Genomic DNA, 16987 nt, shown 5'->3' with positions numbered 1-16987 from the left:
CAGGGCAAAGTCTGAGCATGTCTGGCCATGTTCTCAGTAAAACACCACCTAATGATAACCTAATGCACATGTCCTCAGTTAAAGTGTGACTTAATGGTGAAATATGACAACCTTACATCAATATCTGACCAACAGATTTAGAAAAGTATAATGGTGTCTCAACTGTCTCTCCAAAAATACACCCTAAACGCATGGAAAATCTGACCAACTCTCACAGCATAAAAGATGATGCACAGCTTAGTATCTTCAGTATTTCTTGTGGTGTTAATCACTGCTAAGAACTGCTCCTGGATGTACTGTCGACAATAGCTCCTGCTGCCCTTGAATGCTGACTTCTCCTCCTGATTATTTCGGAGATCTTTGACGTAGATCTTTGAAGTTTTTTGGACATTTGAGCTTGGTCAAGTCTTAGACTCTGGTCCATGATTTGGGACTTAGTTTCCACATAAATTTCTCCTGTAAAGTTTTAAATTTTTACATGGGGGTTCATTAGAACTGACTCACTTTGAGATCCAGCCTCAAGTGGCCATTTGAGGAATTACAGCATGAATGAAATAAGCTTGAGTAGTAAGTCCTGATTGCATCTTGTCATTTAACAAAGAAATGAGCTATCTGAACCAGGAGAGAGGGGCATCTTTTTAAACCATGTTGTTGAGATGTGCTCCACATGTTCATCGTCATCATCAGTGTCTGCACCTTACAGCACTCTTCAGATGTTATCTTCTTGGTGTAAGACATCTGATAATTGAAAGACCAAGATTTTCTTGCTGTGAAAGGACGACAGGAAACTACTGTGCAGTTGTTTTTATGTTGCTATAAATGATGGCACAAAAGCAAAAGAGCAGAGTACGCCTTTGCTAATCAGAAAAGGAACCAGATAAAGCTTGATCACAAACCTGTCACAACCTTGCCAAGCGCGTACAATAATCCCTCAGTTGCACTTCCAAGGACAGCAGTGTAACATCCAGGCTTCAGAGTGGTCACCATGAGACTGGTACTTCCTAACCCTGGACTGGAAGACCGGATCTTCAGCCATGAAGATCTGGAGAGGATGGAAAAGGAGAAGACTGCGGACAGACCTAAGTGGGACAACAAAGCCCAGTACATATTAACTTGTGTGGGTTACTGCGTTGGGATTGGCAATGTGTGGCGGTTTCCTTACTTGTGTCAAAGTCATGGAGGAGGTAAGTCCAGATCAAAGTAGTGAAGGGATATGTTAATTCTATCTGAAGTGATGTATAAATCAGTGTGGTCACAATTGCTGGACATTGAGTTATTTTTCCATCATTCAAAAAAAATCTTCCTAGATAGACTTATTATAGCAAGGGAGACCAAGTATTTAAAAATCCAAATTGTTTCTCGTTTAAATACTTGGTCTTTGTGCATGTACAGTAATTGGGTTTCTTTTCCAAAGCTGCTGTGTTATTTAAAGTTCAATTATTACATAATATGCCCCAGAGCATTTTAAAGGATAATCTAACTATGAAATCTCACTATTTTCTGTGAGTTTTTTTTTTTAAAGGCTTGGTGTTTAAGCTCTTATCTCATGTTGATGTCATGGAAAGTAGAAATAATTTCAATATTTGGAATCATGTACACAGAAACCTTGAGATAGCAAAGATGACCTTGTGAAATTTGAAAAAAGTGACAAGATTATACAACAACCCATTATAACCATAAAATTTATATTTTTATTACCTTGACTTGGTAGCCAGAACGTGCCACAATGTTTTTGTAAGTGGAAAATAAAATTGACTTTTAGGTATTGCTCCACAGCTCCGAGATCGTAGAACACCAAATCAAATCAAACTTTATTTATAGAGCACTTTTTCATACATTAAAATGCAGCACAAAGTGCTATACATGTTAAAAACAGTCCCCTCCCCCCGCCCCATCTCCAACCCCAACACATACACACACACACACACACCAAATACACACCACACACACACACACACCCACACACACACACACAGATGAAGTGATCTTAAAAGCGCGTGGCTGAGTACAGAGGAGCCAGGTCAGAGGGGGCCGACTGCACGGGGCGCCGCCTACAGCACAGGGCCAGATGCCTCTGCCCGGGCATGCCCCGCCACAAGGACAGTGAGGGGCCCACACAGCAAAACAGTGTTGCAGACCCCCGATGTGGCCAAGATGATGCCAGCCACAAGACGGAGACATCCCAACCAGGGCCAATTGCAGCCCCCAGTGCAGCCGGCCCCCACTGAGGAAACACTGGAATAAAAACATAAAACTACAAAGACTAAGAACATAAAACTAAATAAATAAGTAAAGTTAAATAAAATATGAAATAAAATATAAAGTAAAATACTAACAAATAGCTAAAATATCATTTAAAAGTAATAAAATAAAAATAAGTAAAAAGAGGGCTAAGATTAATAAATAAATAAAAATATTAATGAAAATAAGACATTAGTTAAAAGCCAAATTAAATAGGTGGGTCTTGAGCCTGCTTTTAAAAATATGAACATTCTCTGCGGCCCTCAGGTCCTCTGGCAGGCTGTTCCACAGACGGGGGCCATAGTGCTGGAAAGATGCCTCACCGTAAGTCTGTGTTCAAGCTTTGGGAACCATTAAGAGGCCGGAGCCAGAGGACCTCAGGGTCCGCGAGGGCTCATATGGTAAAAGCAATTCTGAGAGATAAGAAGGTCCAAGACCCCTAAGACATTTAAAAACCATTAAAAAGGACCTTGAAATCAATCCTAAAACACACAGGGAGCCAATGCAGTGATTTTAAAACCGGTGTAATATGTGCCCGCCCTCTGGTCTTCGTCAGCACACGTGCCGCAGAGTTCTATAGCAGTTGTAAACTTGAAATGTTTCTTTTTGGAAGACCAGAAAGCAGGGCGTTACAATAGTCAATACGACTGGAGATAAAAGCATGCATCAGCGTCTCTGTGTTTGCCCGGGAGAGAAAGGGGCAGATTCTGGCGATGTTCTTTAAATCATAAAACCCTGTTTTCGTTACGTTTTCAATATGTGGAATAAAGTTGAGCTCAGAGTCAAAAATGACGCCCAGATTCTTCACCTGATTGGATGGAATTAAAGACTGTGTTTGGAGTTTTGATAAAAGTTTCTCTCCCTGAGCCTTAGGATCAATAATTAAAACCTCAGTCTTGCCCTGGTTGAGCTGGAGGAAGTTTTCTGCCATCCAGGATTTGATGTCTAAAATACAGTTAAAAAGGGCATCAATCGGCCCTGTGTCATCAGGAGACATGGAGATGTACAGCTGTGTATCATCAGCGTAGCTGTGGAACGTGACACCATGCCTCCTGATGACGTCTCCCAATGGAAGCATATATAGGTTAAAAAGTATGGGGCCTAAAATTGAGCCTTGGGGAACACCACATTTTATTTTATGGATCCCTGAAGAGCATGTGTCCAGACTTACAAGGAATTTTCGATCTGTGCGATAAGAACTGAACCATTGAAAGGCAGTACCAGAGAGGCCTACTAGGTGTCTTAGTCTATTTAAAAGAATCATGTGATCTACTGTATCAAAAGCAGCACTTAGATCCAGCAGCACAAGGACTGTAAGCTTGTGTAAGTCCAAGTTGCACCTAAAATCATTAACAATTTTCAGTAGTGCAGTCTCTGTACTGTGGTTCGTCCTAAATCCAGATTGAAATTTCTCAAGAATAGAATGGTGATTTAAAAAATCGTTCAACTGAATAAAAACAAGTTTTTCTAAAAATTTTGCTTAAAAATGGTAAGTTGGACACTGGCCTGTAGTTATTAAGAACATTAGAATCCAAATTGTTCTTCTTCAACCACAGGACTTCTTTTCTACATGTGGCAAACAGACTGTACAATTTCTCCCTTCTGTAGGAGGGATGCATGATGAATGAGCTTTTTTTCATTTTCATGTGCAATATCATCTGACTTTTTCATAATAGTCTTGATATATCTCGCCATTATTGTCAAGTGCAACATTTCTAGTGGAATACATGTGTTTCCTGTGTAATTACATCTGTTAACTTTCAGTTCACTTTTGGTGCAATACATCTGTTTACTCTTACTTTCAGTTCACTTTTTGTTTATTTGTGCCTTGTTATTTACTTTACATTTTATTCTTGTGTTATTTCATTTATTTGTTTTAATTTTTTTAGACACTATTCCATTTAGACACTTTACACATATAAGATACTTCATACAAACACTAAGACACAAACTTAGACAATTTGCATTTTGTGCTTTGCATTCTTTTTGACTTCTATTTTACTACTGACCTTTGTGTAACTGTGTATATATCACTAACCTTTGTTTATTGTAATGTGCTCTGGCAAAACTATCACATCTTGCTCAATGTCCATAGTCGCTGAGCTCTCGAAAGGGGTTCTACTGACCCTCCATGTCATCATCAACTCGCAAAATAGAGCAGCTTGGAAATTTGGAACACTGTCAACTATACACAAAAAGGCAGTTCAAGGACTTGGTTGAACTTGTCTGAAGACACCAAGGATACGGAACTGTTGCTACACCATCTTCTGGTATGCTCAAAGTGGGCTCAGTGGACTGTGTTCCATCCATGTATAGTGGATTGGGGTCTGCGTATTCGATGTGCCCTTACAGCATAGTCTTCATGTGGACGCATTTGGGGTTTAGAACTGAAAGTGTGTGGAGGAGTCCATACAGATTCTTACAAATTTTGGGAGACGATGAAATTGGAATCATGTTACGTGGATCCATGGAAGATGCAAGGAGTCTAAAAATCACATGAAGATGGCCTAGATGTCAAAACCAGGAGCCAGTAACACCAAACGTACCCACCAGCCTTCTGCACTGACAAAACACTGCAAAACAAAAATGCACTAAGAGGCAGAAAGGACTGTTTTACAGATCAGACTCTTTAGTCTACACTGTAAAGAGACTTTATTTGCCTGTGAATGCATTGTCATGTTTGAAATGTTGGAAAAACTTTATTTTTACAAATGTTCTGCTGATTCTTTTCATTATTTTTTTGATCATTTTCCAGGTGCCTTTCTGATCCCCTACCTGATCCTGTTGATATTTGAAGGAATGCCTCTCCTGCTACTAGAGTTTGCCATCGGCCAGCGTCACAGGAAAGGCAGTGTGGGGGTTTGGAAGGCCATCAACCCTTACCTGACTGGTTTTGGTAAGTATTAAGACTGGAAGAATTTGCACCCTTAGGAGTCAAAACAACTGTTGGTACCAAAGGAACAATAATACATATCTGGCTCCTTGTAAGTGAAGTGTAACAATGATGTTCTCCTGCAGGTATCGCCTCCATGCTGGTGTCTTTACTAATTCTAATGTACTACAATACCTTAATAGCCTGGATAATTTGGTATTTCTTCAACTCCTTTCAAGACCCTCTGCCTTGGACCCAGTGTCCTCTCAATGAAAATAGAACAGGTATTTTTTTTAAATGCTAATATTTAAACAGAATAACCTATCAATCTCTACTGAAAACAACTGACTGTTAAATGTTTCGTCAGAATTTGTATCAGAGTGTCAACGCAGCACCACTGTGGATTATTACTTTTACCGAGTGACCCTGAACAGCACACCCTCCATAGCTGACTCTGGAGGACTCCAGTGGCAGATAGTGCTGTGTCTGTTAGCTGCCTGGGCAGTCCTCTGTATCTGCTATATACGGGGGATCGGTTCTTCAGGAAAGGTTTGAACCGGCAGTAAAAACCAAAGTATTTCTCAGTGACTGCTATTAGTATTACTTATATATTTTTTATATCTTGTTATGACCTCAGACAGTGTACGTCACAGCCGTCCTGCCTTACATAGTGCTGGCCATCTTCCTGATCCGAGGACTGACTCTCAAAGGCTCAGTGACTGGACTACAATATCTCTTCACACCAGATGTATGTTTCACATTTTGATCGCCCAAAGCAATTTGCAAATGTCCTAATACTGAGTCACATCACACTCTATGTCTTGATCCTGCAGGTGGACGAATTGATGAATCCACAAACTTGGCTGGATGCAAATTCCCAGGTCTTTTACGCCTTTGGCATAGCATGGGGTTCACTCATCTCCTTCTCAAGTTACAATCCTGTCCAGTAAGGTTCATTTTAAAGTGTTTTTTAACCACGCAACAGCTTAGCTAAAGTTTAACTGTCAGACATGGTGGGTTCTCAATCTGTATTCTTTCTTTCTCCAAGCAACAACTGCCCACGAGACGCTGTGATGCTATCCATTATAACTGGCCTTACCTCAATCTATGCTGCTGTAGTCACCTATACCATCATTGGCTTCAGGGCCACTGAGAACTATGAAAACTGTATGAGTGAGTGAGTATTCACAAAACATGGGACTTTAGTGTTTTTTAACAGAACATTCACAGATCACTGCTTAATTCATACTTATTTCATCAACAGTTTCAATTTCCTAGCTATGTGCATATCAAACAACAAAATACTAACTGGATTTGTGATGCTCACGCCATATTTACCAATACTCCCCATATTTACTCCCAAGAAACATCATGACATTAGTGAATGCATTTCATCTTCCTGAGGACAGCATCACTACAAGCAACTATGATGCAGCCTTGAATCACCTGAACAGCTCCTCTCCTGATATCATTCTTGGACTGAACATCAAAGTCTGTGACATGCAGACACTTCTCAGTGAGGTGATAATCTTGATGAACATCCATCAGATCTCCATGTTATTATCTTTTTTTTTTACTCTAATGTGCACTGTGTTTTCCAGGGAGTGGAGGGAACAGGTTTAGCCTTCATTGTTTTCACAGAAGCCATCACCAAGATGCCTGGTTCCCCGGTCTGGTCTGTTCTCTTCTTCGTCATGCTCCTCTGTCTGGGAGTTTCATCTGTGATTGGGACCATTGAGGGAGTGGTGGTCCCCTTGAAAGACTTGAATGTGTTTCCTAAAAAGTGGCCCCAAGAAGCAATGACTGGTAACTGACTGGTTCTTCAACTTTTCACCTCACAAGGAATCATCCTTAGTGTTTGGCTCTGCATTGTGTCTCAACACCAGCTCCCTTGTCTTTGTGTTTTTCAGGAGTTACATGTGCTGTCGCCTTCATCATCAGCCTCATGTTCGCACAGCAATCAGGAATTTATTGGGTAACGCTCTTCGATACCTTTGCTGGATCTTTTTCACTGCTGATCATTGGAGTTCTTGAGACGTTAGCTGTTGTTTACGTCTATGGAATAGACAGGTTTGTTCACATACCAAGAATTTGAACAGCACATTGTCTTTTTGTGATTGCTTTACATCTTCAGGTGTGTGGTAAAATGACCAATATGTACCAGGGTTTTTTTTGCAACATGACATATTCCAAAACTAATCTTTTCTGTGGCAGGTTCAACAAGGACATAAAATTCATGGCTGGACATACGCCCTCCATCTTCTGGCAGATTTCGTGGCGGTTCACTAGTCCTCTAATCATCCTGGTTATCTTCGTTCTCTACCTGTGGTCTGAAACCCAAGAAGAACTCACCTATTTAGTCTGGGACCCTGACTCTGTAAGCTAACATGTTCTATGATCAGCTGGCATGTCAGCTTAAACATCTAATCTTTATGTTCCTTCATCACAACATTCATAGATTATACAGCATGGCATATATTCTAAGGTAAATGTTGAAAAGTCATTGTATACCCAAACAATTATTCATACTGTTTTGTGGTTTACAGATTCAGTTTCCATCTCTGGCATCGGTACCTTACCCCTCATGGATCTATGCAGTCATCTTTCTTTTGGCGGGAGTTCCCATTCTGGCAGTACCTCTGTATGCATTATGGAGACTGGTCATGGTGAGCTGCAGAAAAAAATATCATGCAGAGAACATGAAAGCATCCACTTTCTGACATAAAATGTCTTCGATAAAGCTCTGTTACTTACTTTAGAATGTGCAGATCTTTGTAACAGGCTGCACAGTAGCTTGGTTAGCACTTTCACCTTGCAGTTAGAAGATACCCAGTTCGTGTCCCAGTCTTCCCGGGATCTTTCTGCATGGAGTTTGTCCCCCAACTCTCATTCCCTCTCTCCCCAACCACCCCTCGTTGCTCATTGCTACTCGAACATACCAGCTCACCCTTGATTGCTACTTAATGCTACAAAATGACAAGTTGGAGTAGTTCATTAAAAATTCATTCTGCAGAAGAATAACTGCCTAATTTGCTCATGACGTGTCATCCAGCATATTAAAAAAAATAAGTAGACCTGTTATCAAGGAAAAAATTCTGTTTTGTCTGCTAGTACTCATATTTCTGTTTCCCATCCAGATATGTTTTATGGACACTTACCTTTTTAAAATTGGCATATTATCCTCCATTTATAGCTTTGACATTGTCATCATGTTTGTTTCTGTGACATTACATTTTGCTTCTGCAACAAATAACATTAAAGGGTTTTAACCAGAATCATTGCTTTGTTGCATTTAGGACCTAATTCTACAGTACAAATATTTGAACATAGGTTGATGCGAGAAGATAAGTGAGGAAAGTAGAAGATGTAGTGCTTCAAATTGGCCAGAAGAGGGACACCTCACACTGACTAAACAACACACTGTAGGAAATAGGAAAATGGTGGAGACATAAGCAGGAATGGACTTCAAAAACATTACCTGACCACTATTCTACATTAATTGGTAGTAAAATGTAACTGCAATTCAAACTGCATCAGCTCCTCCAAAAGGTGAACTTTGTGCGTTTCACTCGTAGATTTACTGTGTAAAGCCACTTTAACATTATCCTGAGACATACCTTGACAAACCTGGGAATTGATTTTTGCACCAATGATGGCAAGGTGTTGAGACTCAGATGCAGCAAATAAGCCTCAAATAATTATATTCCCTCCAGTACATTTCCACTTTGGGATGCTGCTTTCATGCTTGTCTTTATGACACCATACAGAGGGCAGTGCTTTTAGTTTCTTCTGTCAATAAAACATTATCCAGTAATCTTGTCCAGGTCTGTGAATGATTAATGTGTGCAATATGGACAATAACAATAGTTATTTTTGTGTTCTATGCCAAAAAGACTGCAGATAATTCCAAAGACTTAGATACTTTTTCGTGTTATTATATTTGATTCGGTCAAACAGTTTTTCCATTGTACAAATGAACAAGCAAAAGCTAAAATAGCCCGTCATACCATAATAATAGGTAACCTAAATAACTAATAATAAGCCAAACTGAACTTTGCTCATCCGCTGTGCATGGATAACAGCCAAACTATTACCGTTCAATGATTTACAAAAATAATGATAAAGCAAGATAAACTTACACATTATGATGTTCTATACTGATTTTGTTTAAAACTACTCATTCCTATCATCACCGGATCACTTATTAATATGAATACACCACTGCAGACAACATGAGCTCTGCAGCTTAGCCTTGAAGTCTGAGTGATAGTGGATTCATGTGTACTGTGAAAAAAAAGTCCATCATTATGATTAATTCATTGTCAAAACACATTTTTTTTCTCTTTAAATGTCCATTCTCTGAATGAACAAATAATCCATCACCACAATTTAAATAATGTAGGGTATGGGTCATGAATTTTAACTTGATATACTGACTAAATCGCCATTTGTTTCTGCTTCACTGATTTAAAGGGAAACCATGTGGAATAACAAATCTGTGTAATTTTAAAGATGCCACCATGGCGCACATTTAAAAACATTTCAGTCAGTACCTGTCAGATTTTATGAAAAATGTAAGAAAATAGAATGAAGTAAAATTCACACGACACTATGTATTTGAGATGAACGGATATTATCAGCTAACACGGAAGGAACGAAATGAGTAAAATTGAATATTCAGGCAGACCTAGAAGACTGTGCCACCGTAACACTTCTGATTTGGGATGAACCAAATGAGCTAAAGACAAATGAAATACATGAGAGTGCTTTCAGGAGTATGGCAGAGTGAAATCATAGATTGTATGCAAAGATGGATGAACCCTCTGTGACATCACGCATGGCTTTCCTAAGAAGTGGTTTTGAAGCTTATTGTGTTGGCTCCGATCACCTTGTCACCATCCAAACACGAGTAAAGAGGCGGAGCTTGATGGAGCTGAGACGGGCAATGCCAACGTCTGTCAGGCATGGACTGTCAAGTGACAACCCTCACGTGTCACTCAAATGAATTATGTGTAACTTTATGAGTTATATAAAATTTACCATCCTACAGCTCTCATAAACATGGATGTTAGCGATGCCAATCAAAACAGATCTTTGTGCCATGCTGTGAAAATGTTTATTTCTCCTGTAAAGTTTGACATTTTTTACATCAGGGTCTATTAGAAGTGCCTCACTTTGAGATCAAGCCTCAAGTGGCCACTTGAGGAATTGCAGTTTTTGGCATGTGTGCTTTGGCTTCCATTTTCAGCCCTCAAAGTTATCGCATGAGTGAAATCAGCACGAGTAAGAAGCCCTGAGTTTTGTTTTCTCATAGAAAAAAGAAATTAGCAATCTCAGCCAAGAGAGAGGAGTATCTTTTGAAGCCCTGTTGTTAAGATATAGTTTTATATGTATGTTGTAAAATCCTCATACACATCCAAAACACGTTTTATCTCAAACTAACCGTTATGTAAGCAAATAAAGCAGCTTCTATGTTGCTGTTAACGATCCTATCATGAACAATAAAGAGGGTAGGTAAACTTTCAGCGAGAAATGTATTTTACTGAGGTATATTTGGCAACATTCAGCATAAAGCACACTTGTAAATTTTATCATTGACAAGTCTCGAGCCAAAGTCCACTGTTTTTACCAGTTTCTTAAAACCAGTGAAGGATTCATTCGATGTTGAGCTACAGATCTTGCTGCCCAAGGGCTAAATGTTCATGGTTTTGTCATTAATTTTCCCCCAGATCATTCCTTTGATGAAAAATAATTTAGGAATATACAGCCTACAAGAATAAGCATGTTACAATAAAGACTGACAACCTTATTAGCTCAGGTAATGATGGGTTTAAGTGTCGTCACAAAAACATTTACACAAGGTACCTCTGGATTTTTGGAGGTCTGGGCCAGCTGCCCTATTAACCAGAAAAGAATGTATGTCTACTATCTGTGATAAAACAAAGATCAAAGTGTTAACAATATGCATGATGTATGAATAACAGCATTATACATATGATCAAAAATCCAAGGCAACTGGAAATAGTGTTTACTTTTAGCTAAAAGTAGCAATGAAATCCTAAATTTTACAATGAAATCATCCTTCCTTAATTACTTTTCAAACCAATTAACTTGGGCGCCAGCAGATACAAAGATGTTTTTCTCAAGGACCAAGGTTATTAAAGTTAACCAAACTTAAACTGAAACTATGCACGAGAAAAAATATTTCAGTTGACTAAAATAAAAACTACCTTTAGAGGGAAAGAGAATTGGCTGAAACAATATTGTGTACTTTCATGACTAAAATAACAGAAAAATATACAGAAAGTGTTTTTGTGTTGGCTTGGTCAGTACTGAGTGCAACAGATTGAGATGTCTACATAACCATGAGAAAACTGCTTTTACAAAGTGGTATGTTTGTATTGTTATACCTATTTTGAAAAATATCCATTTTGTACTGTTACTTTAAAAAAAATCCTAAATCTTACCTTGAAACGAATGAAAACTAAACTAAAACTGACCATTTTTAAGCAATAAAAACTGAACTAAAACCAAACTACATTTAAGATATAATGTAAAAATGAAAAATATCACATTGTAATTACTCTACCTTAAAGATCTCATCTTGTTCTTTCAGTAAAACTCCACTGAGCAAATAGCTGCCTTGGATACCATACACAATTAGGGCCAGTTCTATTCACATGTTTCACATGCTCGTCATCATCACTGGGGCCTGCACCCATCTACCCCGTTATCAGCTCCAGGGATACACAACAATATGACTTGCAGAAGTAACTGAGTTGGAAAACAGGATGACAGGTGAGGTACGCCTGTGGACTGAGACAATTTTCCCGCTGGGAGGGAACAATGGAAATTACTGCACCATTGTTTTTATGTTGCTATAAAGCGCATGATGGCATAAAAGCAGAAGAGCAGAGTACACTCTTGCTAATCTATGAACAGAACCAGATAAAGTGACATATCATAAACCTCATTGCCAAGCACTTACAATAATCCCTCAGTTGCACTTACAAGTACAGTAGTGTAACATCCAGGATTCAGAGTGCTCGCCATGAGACTGGTACTTCCTAACCCTGGACTGGAAGACCGGATCTTCAGCCATGAAGATCTGGAGAGGATGGAAAAGGAGAAGACTGCGGACAGACCTAAGTGGGACAACAAAGCCCAGTACATTTTAACATGTGTGGGTTACTGTGTTGGGATTGGCAATGTGTGGCGGTTTCCTTACTTGTGTCAAAGTCATGGAGGAGGTAAGCCCAGATCAAAGTAGTGAAGGGATATGTTAATTCTATCTGAAGTGATGTACAAATCAGTGTGGTCACAATTGCTGGACATTGAGTTATTTTTCCATCATTCAAAAAAATTTTCCCAGATAGACTTATTATAGCAAGGGAGACCAAGTATTTAAAAGTCCAAATTGTTTCTCGTTTAAATACTTGGTCTTTGTACAGTAATGGGGTTTCTTTTCCAAAGATGCTGTGTTATTTAAATTTTAAATATTACAGAATATGCCCCAGAGCATTTTAAAGGATAATCTAACTATGAAATCTCACTATTTTCTGTGAGTATTTATTTATTTTTTTTAACAAAGGCTTGGTGTTTAAGCTCTTATCTCATGTTGATGTCATGGAAAGTAGAAATAATTTCAATATTTGGAATCATTTACACAGAAACCTTGCGATAGCAAAGATGACCTTGTGAAATTTGAAAAAAAATGACAAGATTGTACAACAACCCATTATAACCATAAAATTTATATTTTTATTACCCTGACTTGGTAGGCAGAACGTGCCACAATGTTTTTGTAAGTGGAAAACAAAATTGACTTTTAGGTATTGCTCCACAGCTCCGAGATCGTATAGAACACCACAGGACTTCTTTACTACATGTGGCAATCAGACTGTACAATTTCTCCCTTCTGTAGGAGGGATGCATGATGAATGAGCTTTTTTTCATTTTCATGTGCAATATCATCTGACTTTTTCATAATAGTCTTGATATATCTCGCCATTATTGTCAAGTGCAACATTTCTAGTGGAATACATCTGTTTCCTGTGTAATTACATCTGTTAACTTTCAGTTCACTTTTGGTGCAATACATCTGTTTACTCTTACTTTCAGTTCACTTTTTGTTTATTTGTGTCTTGTTATTTAGTTTACAGTTTACATTTTCTTCTTTTGTTATTTTATTTATTTATTTAAAAATTTTTTAGACACTATTCCATTTAGACACTTTACACACATAAGATACTTCATACAAACACTAAGACACAAACTTAGACAATTTGCATTTTGTGCTTTGCATTCTTTTTGACTTCTATTTTACTACTAACCTTTGTGTAACTGTGTATATATCACTAACCTTTGTTTATTGTAATGTGCTCTGGCAAAACTATCACCTCCAGTACGAACAAAGTTGATCACATCTTGCTCAATGTCCATAGTCGCTGAGCTCTCGAAAGGGGTTCTACTGACCCTCCATGTCATCATCAACTAGCAAAATAGAGCAGCTTGGAAATTTGGAACACTGTCAACTATACACAAAAAGGCAGTTCAAGGACTTGGTTGAACTTGTCTGAAGACACCAAGGATACGGAACTGTTGCTACACCGTCTTCTGGTATGCTCAAAGTGGGCTCAGTGGACTGTGTTCCATCCATGTATAGTGGATTGGGGTCTACGTATTCGATGTGCCCTTACAGCATAGTCTTCATGTGGACACATTTGGGGTTTAGAACTGAAAGTGTGTGGAGGAGTCCATACAGATTCTTACAAATTTTGGGAGACGATGAAATTGGAATCATGTTACGTGGATCCATGGAAGATGCAAGGAGTCTAAAAATCACATGAAGATGGCCTAGATGTCAAAACCAGGAGCCAGTAACACCAAACGTACCCACCAGCCTTCTGCACTGACAAAACACTGCAAAACAAAAATGCACTAAGAGGCAGAAAGGACTGTTTTACAGATCAGACTCTTTAGTCTACACTGTAAAGAGACTTTATTTGCCTGTGAATGCATTGTCATGTTTGAAATGTTGGAAAAACTTAATTTTTACAAATGTTCTGCTGATTCTTTTCATTATTTTCTTGATCATTTTCCAGGTGCCTTTCTGATCCCCTACCTGATCCTGCTGATATTTGAAGGAATGCCTCTCCTGCTACTAGAGTTTGCCATCGGCCAGCGTCACAGGAAAGGCAGTGTGGGGGTTTGGAAGGCCATCAACCCTTACCTGACTGGTATTGGTAAGTATTAAGACTGGAAGAATTTGCACCCTTAGGAGTCAAAACAACTATTGGTACCAAAGGAACACTAATAAATATCTGGCTCCTTGTAAGTGAAGTGTAACAATGATGTTCTCCTGCAGGTATCGCCTCCATGCTGGTATCTTCAATAATTCTAACGTACTACAATACCTTAATAGCCTGGATGATGTGGTATTTCTTCAACTCCTTTCAAGACCCTCTGCCTTGGACCCAGTGTCCTCTCAATGAAAATAGAACAGGTATTTTTTTAAATGCTAATATTTAAACAGATTAACCTATCAATCTCTACTGAAAACAACTGACTGTTAAATGTTTCTTCAGAATTCGTATCAGAGTGTCAACGCAGCACCACTGTGGATTATTACTTTTACCGAGTGACCCTGAACAGCACACCCTCCATAGCTGACTCTGGAGGACTCCAGTGGCAGATAGTGCTGTGTCTGTTAGCTGCCTGGGCAGTCCTCTGTATCTGCTATATACGGGGGATCCGTTCTTCAGGAAAGGTTTGAACCGGCAATAAAAACCAAAGTATTTCTCAGTGACTGCTATTAGTATTACTTATATATTTTTTATATCTTGTCATGACCTCAGACAATGTACGTCACAGCCATCCTGCCTTACATAGTGCTGGCCATCTTCCTGATCCGAGGACTGACTCTCAAAGGCTCAGTGACTGGACTACAATATCTCTTCACACCAGATGTATGTTTCACATTTTGATCGCCCAAAGCAATTTGCAAATGTCCTAATACTGAGTCACATCACACTCTATGTCTTGATCCTGCAGGTGGACGAATTGATGAATCCACAAACTTGGCTGGATGCAAATTCCCAGGTCTTTTACGCCTTTGGCATAGCATGGGGTTCACTCATCTCCTTCTCAAGCTACAACCCTGTCCAGTAAGGTTCATTTTAAAGTGTTTTTTAACCACGCAACAGCTTAGCTAAAGTTTAACTGTCAGACATGGTGGGTTCTCAATCTGTATTCTTTCTTTCTCCAAGCAACAACTGCCCACGAGACGCTGTGATGCTATGCATTATAACTGGCCTTACCTCAATCTATTCTGCTGTAGTCACCTATACCATCATTGGCTTCAGGGCCACTGAGAACTATGAAAACTGTATGAGTGAGTGAGTATTCACAAAACATGGGACTTTAGTGTTTTTTAACAGAACATTCACAGATCACTGCTTAATTCATACTTATTTCATCAACAGTTTCAATTTCCTAGCTATGTGCATATCAAACAACAAAATACTAACTGGATTTGTGATGCTCACGCCATATTTACCAATACTCCCCATATTTACTCCCAAGAAACATCATGACATTAGTGAATGCATTTCATCTTCCTGAGGACAGCATCACTACAAGCAACTATGATGCAGCCTTGAATCACCTGAACAGCTCCTCTCCTGATATCATTCTTGGACTGAACATCAAAGTCTGTGACATGCAGAGACTTCTCAGTGAGGTGATAATCTTGATGAACATCCATCAGATCTCCATGTTATTATCTTTTTTTTTACTCTAATGTGCACTGTGTTTTCCAGGGAGTGGAGGGAACAGGTTTAGCCTTCATTGCTTTCACAGAAGCCATCACCAAGATGCCTGGTTCCCCGGTCTGGTCTGTTCTCTTCTTTGTCATGCTCCTCTCTCTGGGAGTTTCATCTGTGATTGGGGTCATTGAGGGAGTGGTGGTCCCCTTGAAAGACTTGAATGTGTTCCTAAAAAGTGGCCCCAAGAAGCAATGACTGGTAACTGACTGGTTCTTCAACTTTTCACCTCACAAGGAATCATCCTTAGTGTTTGGCTCTGCATTGTGTCTCAACACCAGCTCCCTTGTCTTTGTGTTTTTCAGGAGTTACATGTGCTGTCGCCTTCATCATCAGCCTCATGTTCGCACAGCAATCAGGAATTTATTGGGTAACGCTCTTCGATACCTTTGCTGGATCTTTTTCACTGCTGATCATTGGAGTTCTTGAGACGTTAGCTGTTGTTTACGTCTATGGAATAGACAGGTTTGTTCACATACCAAGAATTTGAACAGCACATTGTCTTTTTGTGATTGCTTTACATCTTCAGGTGTGTGGTAAAATGACCAATATGTACCAGGGTTTTTTTTGCAACATGACATATTCCAAAACTAATCTTTTCTGTGGCAGGTTCAACAAGGACATAAAATTCATGGCTGGACATACGCCCTCCATCTTCTGGCAGATTTCGTGGCGGTTCACTAGTCCTCTAATCATCCTGGTTATCTTCGTTCTCTACCTGTGGTCTGAAACCCAAGAAGAACTCACCTATTTAGTCTGGGACCCTGACTCTGTAAGCTAACATGTTCTATGATCAGCTGGCATGTCAGCTTAAACATCTAATCTTTATGTTCCTTCATCACAACATTCATAGATTATACAGCATGGCATATATTCTAAGGTAAATGTTGAAAAGTCATTGTATACCCAAACAATTATTCATACTGTTTTGTGGTTTACAGATTCAGTTTCCATCTCTGGCATCGGTACCTTACCCCTCATGGATCTATGCAGTCATCTTTCTTTTGGCGGGAGTTCCCATTCTGGCAGTACCTCTGTATGCATTATGGAG

The 16987-nt window shown here is 39.2% G+C and overlaps 2 protein-coding genes across 2 annotated transcripts; both read left to right on the top strand.

The window, feature by feature from the left end:
• The first annotated feature begins 912 nt into the window (after positions 1–912).
• Positions 913–6729, top strand: LOC127536156 (sodium-dependent neutral amino acid transporter B(0)AT1-like). The gene is made up of 5 exons (XM_051955773.1): positions 913–1184; positions 4997–5137; positions 5260–5397; positions 5481–5662; positions 5751–6729. The coding sequence occupies exons 1-5, from the start codon at positions 986–988 to the stop codon at positions 5877–5879; spliced, it is 789 nt and encodes a 262-aa protein (XP_051811733.1). The 5' UTR covers positions 913–985; the 3' UTR covers positions 5880–6729.
• A 5435-nt stretch (positions 6730–12164) lies between these two features.
• Positions 12165–15099, top strand: LOC127536105 (sodium-dependent neutral amino acid transporter B(0)AT1-like). The gene is made up of 5 exons (XM_051955578.1): positions 12165–12363; positions 14218–14358; positions 14481–14618; positions 14701–14882; positions 14971–15099. Exons 1-5 carry the CDS (start codon positions 12165–12167, stop codon positions 15097–15099), a joined length of 789 nt encoding a protein of 262 aa, XP_051811538.1.
• The last annotated feature ends 1888 nt before the right edge of the window (positions 15100–16987 follow it).

The sequence above is a fragment of the Acanthochromis polyacanthus genome, chromosome 11, assembly GCF_021347895.1.
Source record: "Acanthochromis polyacanthus isolate Apoly-LR-REF ecotype Palm Island chromosome 11, KAUST_Apoly_ChrSc, whole genome shotgun sequence".
NCBI classification, from domain to species: Eukaryota; Metazoa; Chordata; class Actinopteri; family Pomacentridae; genus Acanthochromis; species Acanthochromis polyacanthus.
The sequence above is the reverse complement of the archived record's forward strand: the minus strand, read 5'-3'. Positions and strand labels throughout refer to the sequence as shown.